The sequence below is a fragment of the Athene cunicularia genome (genome assembly GCF_003259725.1).
Source record: "Athene cunicularia isolate RWA chromosome 1 unlocalized genomic scaffold, athCun1 chr1_part1, whole genome shotgun sequence".
NCBI lineage: Eukaryota > Metazoa > Chordata > Aves > Strigiformes > Strigidae > Athene > Athene cunicularia.
This window is the reverse complement of record NW_020799091.1, coordinates 15,211,045-15,224,624: the sequence shown is the minus strand read 5'-3', so window position 1 is coordinate 15,224,624 and position 13,580 is coordinate 15,211,045. Positions and strand designations below refer to the sequence as shown.

The following is a 13,580-nucleotide window of genomic DNA, read 5'->3' as shown; positions in this document are numbered from 1 at the left end:
GGAAAAAAAAAACCAAAAACCCAAAGAACTAACAAAAATTTAGGGGAAAAAAGAAATAGAAAATTCTAAGACTAAAGTTGCACCAGAAGTGAGGAAATAGCAAGGTGGTGATTTTTTGCAGCTGGTCAGCTGAGAGAGGACAGCAAGCAGAAGACACCACGTCAGATAAGTGGATACCAGGGGATGACTGCATGAGGTCACTTTTTGAATACAGCCATCGAAAAATTCTCCCATCTTCACTGCTTGAGGTCCAGAGTCACTAGAAGTGTGACTGTGTGAGTGTATACATATGGGCAGTCACTTCAGAAGAAACCTACAAGCCAGTTTCTCTCCGAGATTAGCATAGATTTAAGGGCAAAGCACTTTGAGTTACGTTCTCGTTACTGAGATTTAATTACTTTTCCTAAATGCTCTGCAGAACATTTACTTGTACATTGCAAAGTATTACAGTATAGTCACAACTGAGGCTCTCAATTACAGGAGAACTAGGCAGGAAAGAAGTTGAGTTAATTAGAGTCACTGAAGCTTAATCAATTCCTCTGTGTATGCAGGGAAGAGCACACAAACTTTTAGGCCATTTGTGAAGCCACCTTACCTGTCTGCTACAGGTTATTAAAGCCTTCATGCAAAGGAAAAAAGTCAATGTCTGGTATTTTAAAATGGCTGTTATTTTCCATCTTCTACATTGGGCTAGACTCCTTCTGCTTCAATCCCATTTTTAGCAGACTAAATGTTTTCCTGCTTGAGACATTCTGGCAGCCCATCCTTAAGCAGCACTTGATCTCTGAAGGCAAAGTGCTTTCATTTTGGATCCCCAAACCAGCACCCAGGCCTACTTGCAGGTCAGCCTGTCTGGGAAGACCAGGACCTTCACAATGGAAAGTAAAGCTGCAGCTCTTCTGCATACTTTGTATGCTCTGGCTATAATGCCATTGCTGTTTTTTCAGTGACTTTCCTTTGGAAGGATGAAGACCATCTCCAGACATGTTGGTTAAGAACTACAGAAATAAATTGGGGAAAATTACAGAAGTATTCTGAAATATATGAATTCAATTCAATTAGGTCAAAGGTAAGGATATTTATTTATTTATTATGTATGGGCAGTAACTACTGAGAAAATAAAAAATTCACATGCCCGAATAAAAATTTCTCTCACTTCATTAGCATAGATTTAAGAGCAAAGGCTTTACACTCAGGTGTGAAAAACCACTAGCACAAGTACAGAAGAGCTCATTTCCTGGGTAAAATTAATCCCACTCAAAATTAGACAGTAGCTAGAAGAATCCCATCCTACAAGTGCTTGTATGACTGACTACAGGTATGTTGCATACAGGTAGGAATACAGGTATGTTGCAAGTTAGATGTTAACTCCTACCCTCTGCCTTTCCTGTGCAGTTAATGGAAAGAGGACTCAATTAGCTTTCGGGCTTGCCCTGCAGAGGTGTTAGCCAAAATCACCACGTCTGGTTCAGCCTGTTGAGGCCAGGCACCTCATTTTTATGACTTGCCATGCCTGCATTAAGTACCTATTTTAGGCATGTAAAATCCAGACCTGCACAAAGTCAGAGAAGGTCAAAAACCTAATCACACTGATATCAATATCCAATTCAGTTCTGTGTGATCTAAACAAAGAGCACAGGTTATGTTCCTAAAAAGGAGCTGACTACACAGGTACCAATCTGGAAAGAAACATGAGCAGTAGCGCCTGGAAGCAAATAAAATTTACACGTGAGATCAGTGAGATCCTGTAGTGGGTGCATACAAATACATACTGGATGACTTCATTTTGCTTTGAAACTGAGTACATACTCAGTAGATACACCTATGCAGGATGGTGGGCATTTTCAAGACTTATGGTAATATAGCATACATTTTCTAAGTCACATTTGCACACCATGTAAAAGAAATCAAGTACATACGCACACACACACACACACACAGAGTTAAGAGAGAAATTATTTTTCTAAATGTATTTTAAAAGACACTCAAATGAGTGTTCTGTTTTACTACAACATAGGCTGAGCTGGGGGAGGATTTAATTACAAGCTATAGAAAGCATGTGTTAAAACATAATGACATTCAGAATAAAAAAAAAAAAAAACGGCCAAATGAGTATCTATAGCAATGTGGCATCATCTATTCTTCTCTTGGCAAGAGTCATAGAAAAAGTCCTTGTTAAATCAGCCATACTATTAATTCTGTTTCCCTCTTTATCTTCTGCCGGTGAAAGCAAAATTGATGTATATATTTCTATGAGTACTATTTTATGAATTTATGTTTCAAAAACTAAATTTCATATTTCTGTGACTTCAGCAGCAGATGCATCATGTACGTTTTTGCAACAGAATCTTAGAATTCTCTAATGCACTAGCAGAGAAGCATCGTGGCGGTGGAGGATCTACCACCAGCAGATGGCATTCATCCCCTGCAGTTGCTGCAGCATTAACAGCAGCAGGTACTGAACGGTGCCCTTGAATCACATCAGCATAATATGTAGGATCATGCGAGAAGCAGACAGTTAGCCCTATTTTCCTGTCATTTGACAAAATGCTCCTTTCAAAGCATTGTTTTATTTTTTCCATCATTTAAGAAAGAACTCATACATAAGCACTATATAGAGACAGATTTGCCACAGCAGAGAAGCAGGATTTCATACTCCCTTTACACACTGGTGTAGGTACTACCCAGTGCAAGCCATTCTTCTGGACCAGTATTTTCTTTATCTAATAGCAGCTTTCCATGAATAACTGATGGAAGAACCTGACCTTCCTTCCCAGTTCAGTGGCACCTTTATTCTACTGTTCTTCATGTTCATAAATACTCTGCTAAGGTAATAAAACTATCAGTTTAAATAAATGTAGTAATAATTTTAAAGCATTTTATGGCTAGAAATACAAAGCCTATGCTATTTGGTGAATAGGAAGTAATACTAGATTCAAATAAACTTTTTTTTTTTTTCCTCACATAAGACTGAGCTTTATCCTCATGAAGGTACAGGCTGAGGGCATCTTGGCAATTCAGCAATACCATGTTGTTCTGCCAGCCCCAAGACCCTGGTGCAAGATGCATCAGGCATGGAGGTGCTGGGATGAGGGACCAAATGTGCTGCTGCCCTGACTGCTGTCACCCTTCTCCCACAGACCTGCTGAGTGGGAAAGCAGGAGCTTACTGCATTGATGTGGTGGCTGCCAAGATGAGAATTATACAGGAAAAAGAAACCAGAGCAGAAAAAACCAAACAAAGAAGCAAGCAACTTCATTTCTATTGAGAAAATAAATAAAACACAAAGAACAACGGTACGCATCTGGAGTTACAGTAATATGCTTACAGTGACATTAAAAGCAGGTATTACCTGTTCTAAGAGATTCTGAAGCCTCTCTATTTCACAGTCTATTACAAATTTCTTCTCTTGCCTTCGGTCCAGATCTTCTAAAAGACGCCTGTAGCTGGCATCGTTAAAATTCTCCACACAGATGGCACTGACTTGCCAGCTATTTTGTCCCGCTTTTTCCATAATAGCTTGAAGTATTGAATAACCTAAAAAAGAAGGAATGCAATACACTGATAATACAATCATTGCATTTTTTGAATAGGAATTGTCCTTAATCAATATTATGTCTCTTAGTACTTTCTACTGCAGGGAAGGGACTAAGAGACTGTTTTTATCCCTACCTATGCTGCTAGCCATGATCAGCGCACAGTATGCAATTAACAAAAATTAAAACTGCTGTGATCAGAATGCTTGGATTCTCAGCAATATAGATAATCTTCCTATGATTTACACACATGAACTCCTCCACACAAGCATTCAGCTTCTCAGACTGGTTTTGTACAGGTTTCTGTATCTGGGCATTTCACGACACAGCAAAGAAAAAATCTGAGCCTACGCATTCACCAGAAGTATTTGTATATCACAGAAGCAATATGTTAGACATGCAAATGATTTGCTTTTCTTCTTGTTTTGTTTTTTGTTTGTTTTTTTTTTTAAAGATTTGATTCAGGCACTTATTAATGTTTCTTAGTAAGAATTAATTTTTTCATTCATTTATACATATATATATATATGCATGCCAGTATAGATGTGTCAACAGAAATTATATTGATCTATTCCAGAGATTTGATATAGCTTTATTCGATGCATACAAAGTGATGAGAGGTCAATGAATGAAGGTCATCACATAAGCATTAATTATTACTACTTGCAGGATTATTGCTTTTTATCATGATCAGTATTTGATGCCCCCTTTGCCATCTTTGAGCCCATTCACAGGATGGGAAGGCAGCATCCTCTCAGAACCTGAACCTGCAGGGCAGGCTTCCTGCATGCAGGCTCAGCGTGCCTTGGCCCACTAGCCCTTTGCTTTCTTCCCTCTCCTCCCTTTTTCTCACTGGGGATGTGGAGGCAGGAGAGGAGCTTGTGACATATTTTAGGACAGCTTACAAGTCTAGTCTTGACTTGCCCAACCAGATCCTGAAGTAGGAAGCATGTATTATTCCATCTTTTATCAGAGTAAATGGTGAATTTGTTTAAAGCCATGAAGAATGCACACCTCAGATCCCCAGTTAATTTTAAAGAAAGACATAAAGGGCAGATATGTTTGACAATAACACACCAATACAAATTATACAATTCAGAAAAGGTCTCCCTGTCTTGAATCACAACATTAAATATTGTGCCTTTTTTCTCATTATCTGGCTGAAATTCCCCACTAGCTTTAAACAAAAGATTTCACCTCGTGAAAGCTATCCTTAGTGACGCATCTGTACAGTGGTTGCTCCTTTCTCTCTTCAACAAGAGGGTCCCATGACTAAGTGCAGTGACCCCCACCTGTCATTTTAATGCACTTGAAGATGCCACTGAGTGACAGATTCCCTGTAAAAAGCACTATCAGACACTGCCATAGATTGCAAAAATAATCTTTGTAAGCCACATTTCAGGAAGAGTACTATTGAGTGTGCTGGTGCTAACTAATTATCAGAAGACCTACAAACCCACCAAAACCTGTTTGCCTCCAGTAAAATAAAAGCAGACAACACTTTTATCAGAATATGAAGATTTTAGGACACATGGGCTGTTTTTCTACTGGCTCCTATGATTTTTGCAGTCCTTGAAACATTAACTTGAAATCCATATCTTCTTAACACACTTTGCATTCACACTCTGAAATGAACATCAGGTTTTGTCTCCAATTCAGATGACATATTTAAGATAAAAATACAAACAATTGTAATGAATACATAAAATGCGTAACATATTTTATCATAGAAATGAGACATTTATTTAATGAAACAGTATTTTATCTTAGGAAATGAATTAAAATACTTGATGTATTGAATAATAAAACATTTCTGTACTCAGCATATATTTTTAACCCGATGACTGTTATTTTTTTCAAAGAACCATACAGCTTTCCTGTTAATTGCTGCATAATTATTCTGCTTTTCCTGTTGCTATATTCAATCTCCTTTCTGCCTGTAATTATCTCTGCAAATCATGATGAGATTCTTTCCCAAACATTGTATTTCTTGCTTCATTTCCTATTCATTTCCATATATAGACATATATTAAAACTACTCCAGTGTTACAGGGGTTCCTGCTTAATCTACAGTGTAACTTTGACTTGATCTTTGCTACACAAGCAGTCAACATTTACTAAATTCAGCTTCCTGACACAAATTAACATTTTTTTTGATTCAGAATGAATAGTGTTTGAAACAGCAGTTGACATCCCCTCATTCCTTTCTTATTTCACTTGAACAACTTTACTAAGATGTGTTTTGATCAAACTGGGAATTTATCCCAGCATAAATCATGACAAATACCAGACAAACACATAGAAAAGCTCTTCTACACTGGATCAAGGTTTGACTTGCCACATTTCATGAGCAACTGCCATCATTTAGGCATCTGAAGCTTCTGTAGCTTCTTGTCAGGAGCTGGCACTCAGATGTGGGTTTTCATGTTAGCATGTCTTTCACATATAGCACAATACAGCTAAATGGTAGTAACTGGATATGGTGCAACATCTCCATGAGAAGAGTTCAGAATCCCTGTGCAAGTAATCGGTGGTATTAGTCATCTATTCAGTGTGCAGAAACAATTTTTAATATAACAGACTGACAAGGGTGGAGTTTACACAGAATGAATAAAGGATTCACAGGCTTAGTTGGCATAAAAATTAGACATGCTGAGGAGAACGCTTATTTGTCCAAAATAATTGGCTACAGCTGACAGGAAAAAAAAAAATTAGTTGTATGTACGGCTGCAAACATAAGGTAAAAAAGCTGAAACTAACCTTGGGTACTTCTCAGAAAATGTGCAGCATCTCTGTTTAGACAAAATTCTTAAACTTCAGAAAGATGTTTGCCCAAGTAAAGACAGCAGGCGTGAATCTTACAGCTGTCATCTAAAAGGTATTTATTTTCTGGTTATCTGCTGTTTATCCTCAGTTACGCTACAGACAGATGAATGATTCATTTTCTGGAATACACTCTATCCCATGTATTGTGGCATACTATTTGTTGCATAAAAGCAAACTAAAAAAACCCAAGCTAACTCATATCAGCTGAGATACACTATCAATGTTTTACAAAACAACATTATTTAAAAAAATGTTTAGGAATATTGCAATAAATGTAAGTAAGGTAAGTTCTCACAAATGTGTGTATGTGTGTATATATATATATATATCTATATCTCAACCTTTCCTCATGAACTAATTCAACCTTAAAATGCATATAACTAATTTATCAAAAAATATAAATTATTGTACCCAAACATAAATGGTTGAAGCCTGGAAGTCTGTATCACAAGCTCCTGGTCCTTCACGAAGTTTGTTGGGTTTTGTTTTCAGTTTTGTTTGTTTTTTTTTTTTTTTAAATTAGTAAATCTATGAACAAGATAAAACACCAATACAACTGCCTGGAAAAACAGATGAAGTCCTTCCCAAACACAAGGATGCTATATACAAAAATGGCTTAGTTTTCCTCTTATGGAACTCTGATTGTCAGGTATTCTCCTCAAATGATCTGGGCTGAGAAGTCTGCCAATTGCTTTTGTAGCATTGCTCAAATGTAGACACTACTGACAACTGCTTAAGGACCATTAATACCAATTCCACCTCAATATACTGGAATCAAACCAGACAAAGGGGAAGTCTGCAAAGATTTTGTTTTCTTCATCCCTTCTCTCCTTGCTTTTCTGTTCTCTGGTCAGGTGGAACTGTGATCGAAATTACTGCTACTTTTTTCCAAAAAGATGACCACACAGTCATCATGTTGGGAAAAAAAACCTCACAAACATGAAAGAGTTACTCTATTTGTTTCCTGTAAAATCAGAGATGGAGATGTCTATCACAGAAAATCTACATACTGGGGTTGATACTACAGCTAAGTACTTCACAAAGAGCATCTTAGGTTTTTTGTAACCCTGCTTCCCTCATTCCACACTCCATAGGCATTTTTCCATTCTAAAATGCATCAGCCATAGAAAACCAATGGCAGATGTGCACCCAGTCTTCTATCTGTTTAGAGAGATTAGGACTTCTTCACAGAGACTTGAGCAATTTTGGTATTTAAGAACAAATTTTAAGTGCAGTTTGGGAGTACAGGATTCCTCCTAGTCACTGCAACATTGCTGTAACTGGAGCCTAGACACAACCACTCTCCACCCAAGTAGCTGAAATCATGAGTAATCTTTTTGATTTTAAAAGTTCAGTGGCCTTTCAGGTTTTTTTTATTTGTCTTCTGCACGAGCTAGGCTTTCCTCTATTCGATTTCATTTCAGCAGTCAATGACTCAATTTCATTTATTTCCATTTAAATGTAAAGTAAAATCTGATATCTAAATCTCTACAGTGTGTTTAGAATAAACTAAAGAGATAGAGGAGAATTTTCTTGACTTATTTTTCTGCTGGAATGCACATCGTTGGCTTGTTTCCTTTTCTTTTTTTCCTTTTTCTTTGTTTTTAAAATTTTTCTTCTTTCTTGCTTTCACCAAAAATACTTGAGTGATCAATTACAATGTTATAATTATATTTCAATAACTTTAATCTTCCTGCAGCCTTTTCATTCTGGGAAACTGTTTTCCTTGCTCCTCTAAGCTTGGGCAATCATTCCTGATAGTCTTGCCAGGAGACAGATAGCAAAGTGCTTGCTTGCTTCAAACAATAGCACCCCCAGTAGTAACTCTTTTTTTGGAACTGTTGTGCAGGAAGTAATTTCTTAATAATTTTTTTATGAGGAAGAGGATGCAATATTTGCATATTATTACTGTATTTTACTCTGGCTAACAGACAGACAATACTGAATAACTGAATAACAGGTTAATATATTTGGAAACAGCATATGCAATATTTTTGTTACAGTACCAGGAACAGAAACATGTTTGACAAATACGAATCCTTTTCAAAAATGAGCATCATATACACTGCACATTACTAAAATGTAAATTCATTTTCTTCTCCTTCTGGGCCAATTAACTTTCAAATAGGAAGTGATCCCATTCCCAAGATTACCTATGACCCCAACAGCCACAGACATTGAATGCTGGAGCTATCTTAGGAAAGCTAATTCCATCTATTGAAATTTGTATTAGGATCAGTAGAAGAAATAAATCTGTTATAAATCCAACACACAGCAAAAGTGAAGAATAAATGATCAAATAATTTGGTATGGATAAGCCAATATATTTGACATTCAGGACTGGATTCATGTTACTTAACTCTGCTGTCTATAAAGTAGTTGTCTGAAGTTAATCATCCAAGCTTTCAAGGGAGAGACATATAACCCATAAAAAAGCATTTTTGGGGACTTAGATATCTATCTCAAAGGTGCTTTTCTCTTTCTCCAATGAATACTGGAGTCTAGACATGAGGCTTAGTGAAAATACCTACCATTTATCTAGCCAAATCTTGGCGAGATGAATTCACACACTACAGTGATGAAAACCATACAAGAAATTTACAGTATGAGTGATGTATAATTGTACATTCAACCAATAATTACACTCAAACTTAAGTGTATTTTAATTTTCCTCATTATGATTAATACCTTTTTATCAACATTCGGTTTTGTTTTAAACTCTGGTCAGTATATGGCTTCCAGAACTGAAACACACAGAGTAAGATTTATAAGCTCTATCATATAACCTTTATCATGATAACTGATTTGCATACCAAATTTTCTCTGCATTTGGAGTTTGAGCTTGAACATTCAACAAAAAGTACATACAAACTGCTCAATTTAGGTGACAGAGTGAAAGCAACAACTACAGGTGTGTTCTGAGTCCTTCTTGTGTCTAATTCACAGAAATGACACATAGACTGGAAAATAAGGGAGCTTGAGAAATAATCCCATCTATTCCTCTCTATCCCTCCATCCCCCAAGACAGATAAATTGTATTTAAATCATTCTAGACAGATATCTTTCTTTGTCTTTAAAAATCTCTAAAGAGGATTCTGTAACTTCCTAGGTAATATATTCATTGCTTAATTATCCTTATCATTAGGAGATGTTTCCTAAAGTCTAACCTAAGTCTCCCCTGGCACAATTTAAAGCCACTCATTCTTGTCCTGTCTCTAGTAGACCTGGAGAACAGGTTGTTCCCTTCTTCTTTAAAGCAGCTCTTTACGTAAGTGAAGACTGTTGTTTCATTTCTTTTCTGTCTGCACTTCTCTTGCTGAAACATGTTTCTTTCAGGTTTTCCTTGTGGAACATGTTTTAGTCTAGAGTCTGACAATTTTCTTTGTTTTCCTCTGGATATGTTGCAATTTATCCAAGTCTTTCCTGAAGTGCATTGGTGAAAATGTGATGTATTTCAAAAATGTATTCCAAAGTACACACAGTCCTTTCAATTCTTTATCACCTGCAAGTTTGACAGAAGTATTCTGTGTTTCTTCATCCAAGTCATTAACAAAGACACTGGGAAAAACTGCAACCAGAATGGATCACTACTTAGTACCTCCTTATTTGACAGTGAACCTCATATACTTCTTTATGAGTTCAAGTGTGTGACTAGAGTTTCACATATCTGTTAGAAATTTAGGAAAGACAAAATTTTTTTATCTCACTGTGGTGAGTTGACCTTGGCTGGACACCAGTTGCCCACCAAGCTGCTCTATCACTCCCCCTCCTCAACCGGATGGGGGGCAAAAAAATATGACGAAAGGCTCATGGGTTGAGGTAAGGACAGGGAGAGATCACTCATCAATTACTGTCAAGAGTAAAACAGACTCAATTCTGGGAAATTAATTTAATTTATTCCAATTAAACCAGAGTAGGATAATGGGAAAGAAAACCAAATCTTAAAAGCACCTTTTCCCCCCACCCCTCCCTTCTTTTTGGGCACAACTTCACTCTCGATTTTCTCCACCTTCTCATCCCCCAGCAGTGCAGGGAGATGGGGATTGGGGGTTGTGGTCAGTTCGTCATCTGTGGTATCTCACACCCCTTCCTCCTCAGGGGGAGGACTCCTCACCCCTGCTCCAGCGTGGGGTCCCTCCCACTGCAGACAGTCCTCCACAAACTTCTCCAACATCAATTCTTCCCAAGGGCTGCATTCTTCACAGACTGCTCCAGCTGAGTCCCCTCCACAGGGTGCAGGCCTTCAGGCACAGGCTGCTCCAGCGTGGGTCCCCCACAGGGTCACAAGTCCTGCCAGCAAACCCGCTCCAGCGTGGGCTCCTCTCTCCATGGGTTCACAGGTCCTGCCAGGAGCCTGCTCCAGCGTGGGCTTCCCACGGGGTCACAGCCTCCTTTGGGCATCCATCTGCTCCAGACTGGAGTTCTCCACAGGCTGCAGGTGGAGATCTGCTTCATCGTGGACCTCCACGGGCTGCAGGGCACAGCTGCCTCACCATGGGCTGCACCACGGGCTGCAGGAGAATCTCTGCTCTGGTGCCTGGTGCACTTCCTCCCCCTCCTTCTTCACTGACCTGCGTGGCTGCAGAGTAGTTTCTCTCACACATTCTCACGGCTCTCTTTTAGCTGTGGCTGCATAGTGGTTTTCTCAATTTCTTAAATATGTTATCCCAGAGGTGCTACCACCATTGCTGATGGGCTCGACCTTGGCCAGCAGCGGGTCCATCTTGGAGCCAGCTGGCATTGGCTCTGTCAGACACAGAGGAAGCTTCTAGCACCTTCTCACGGAAGCCACCCTTGTAGCCCCCCACTACCAAAAGCTTGCCACACAAACGCAATGCACTCAATTAGCAAAATTTCATGCAAACTGTGTAAAATATTGTACTAGAATGAGACACTTATTTTTTCCCATTGTCTACAAAACCTTTTACTTTGTAATAGAAGGAAGTATGTTTTATCTTACATGATTTGTCCCTGAAAAATTAATGTTTGGGTTTACTTAGCTTTCCAAATTATATATACTTTCAAATATACCTGTTATGTTGTAAGTTGTGAGTTAAGTCACCTCTACTATCAATGACCAGGATAACTTTATTACAGATGGTTCCGAAATAAAACGGGGGAAATAATGGATCCAGATTAGCCATCTCCTCTATAGCTATTTTGCTTCAAAGATTTCAAAATATTTGATGATAAAGAAAATTACCTCTATGATCGGATTTTACGTTTCTTACCTACCTGAGATTCATGACCTTGAATATTTTCTTGGTGTTGTGAAAAACCTCCAAAACAATCTCTAACAGTGATTTGTGGTCATACTTTTGTCCTTCTCTCCCTTAATCCTCTAGAGACTGGTACCTGTGCAACTTCATCTGCAGTATTTAATAATCCTTTTTTCCTGAGGAGGACATAAAGCTACAAGAGAGTGCTGTCAATATATTGCAAACATTACCTTTTTTTTTTTTTTAAAAAAAAAAAAAGTCTTCAGTGGAACAATGGCATATAAGGTATGTGCTTTCAGGGACCATATGGGAGGAGGTTTGGCTTACTCCACAGTGGGAATTCATGATCAAAGATTCAGGCTATGTCAGGTCCCATTTATGCTACACCCACTCTGCAGCAAGATTTTTCCCCTTCTTTGCATTTCAGAGTCTGCAATCCTCATATGAATTACACTGTAAAGGTGTCTCATCAAAATGCCAAGTGATAAAGATGAGTGGAAACTTGGGCGGGACTGAAGAAAAGCCCTGTTTTTGAAGGCAGTCTGATAGCTTTGCTCATGCTTCCACAGTTCTCAGATACCACTACCCTTCCCTCTTCACTAACCTTCAAACTACTGTCAAAGTCCAGTAACCTTATGACAAGCTTTAACACATCCAAGCATATTTACACATATACCCCAAAAGTACATCTATGTACCTTGTTAGCATTTGATATTTTCTTTCCTTTTATTTGTCTATTATTTAGCTGTGCCAAAGGGTTCAGCTAGAACTGGCTCATGTGAGAAGTCTTTGGCTCCTCTGAAGCTTACACACAGAAATGAAACCAAATTCCTAGCAAAATCTTACTACAGAACTTTGAACACTAAATCAGGAACTGCATGTAATTGCAGTATTATCAGAACCTCACCACCTATTACCTTAAACAGCAATCAAGTCACTGAGTGGAAAAAAAAGAGAAAAAAAAAAAAAAAAAAGCAGCTGCTAGATTACTCTTTGTCAGACCAGAATTTTAAAGTAACTATAGAGGCTACATAGTTTCTCCAAATAAACAGTTATCTGATATGTCACCTTGGGTCTATGATTAGGGCTAATGTGTATCAGCATTTTTATTTTTTTTTAAAAAAGAAGAGAAAACAGGACAAAGTGAACTTATTTGGGAAGAAAATACAGTATGTTCAAAACTTCAAGATTACTTTTTTTCTTTCTTCTTACTATTTATTTGACAAATACCTAGCTTACTTGTAAAATTCCTTGCTTTTATACTTTATAGTTTACACTTTCCTTTTTTAGTGCAATGCCTGAAAGCCAAAATTCTTCATTTCACTGAAACCTGTAGTCTGTAATGTTGATACTAATAAAATACATTTCTTGCACAACATCTTCATTGATGCAAAGCTGTTTTCCAGAAATTGCTAGCTTCCCAACAACTTACCTTTCTAGTCTCAGTTTAACAGGATTTTGTTTGCCCTGTGATGTTATACAATATTACAGAGACCTCTGTGTAAAGAACATCCAAAAGAACCATGTCAAAGAGTATTAAGACTGCAAGCTGAAGCACTCAAGAGCTGGTATATATTAAAATTAGCAGTACTCTAATGTATTTATATTAATGTATTATGGTGCTGTCTTTAATTACATTGTCACATACTGTTTTTCCCCCACCAGGCATCTGCCTCAGTCCATGCATAAGATACCTGTGCCCTAGGACAGAACTGACTGTGGGTACTAAATGAGGATCTTGATGTCAGAACTTCTGCCTCCTTTCTATAGGGATTTGTTAGAAAACTAGTCATACTATAAAACATCTGACAACCTCTGCCTATCATCGGCATTAATGCAAGAACAATATTCAGACTGAAACAACAGACATTCATGCTAAGAAGCATTCTTGTAAGAGAGTTGCATCCTTAAATGTATCTCTTTGCACATGGCCATGTCCATATTTAGTGGTGGCTACAGAGCAGATAATTGATAAGACCTTTCTCCTTCTGTAAGTTCT

At 37.9% G+C, this 13,580-nt stretch overlaps 1 protein-coding gene across 6 annotated transcripts in view; it reads right to left on the bottom strand.

Annotated features, from left to right (window-relative positions):
* Nucleotides 1–13,580, bottom strand: part of GRIA4 (glutamate ionotropic receptor AMPA type subunit 4) — a 238,583-nt gene that overhangs the window by 92,423 nt on the left and 132,580 nt on the right. For all 6 annotated transcript variants that reach the window (XM_026860541.1, XM_026860550.1, XM_026860559.1 and 3 more), the window contains one exon: nucleotides 3,353–3,537. In XM_026860541.1, the coding sequence (XP_026716342.1) occupies nucleotides 3,353–3,537 (185 nt within the window). The remainder of the gene's footprint in view (nucleotides 1–3,352; nucleotides 3,538–13,580) is intronic.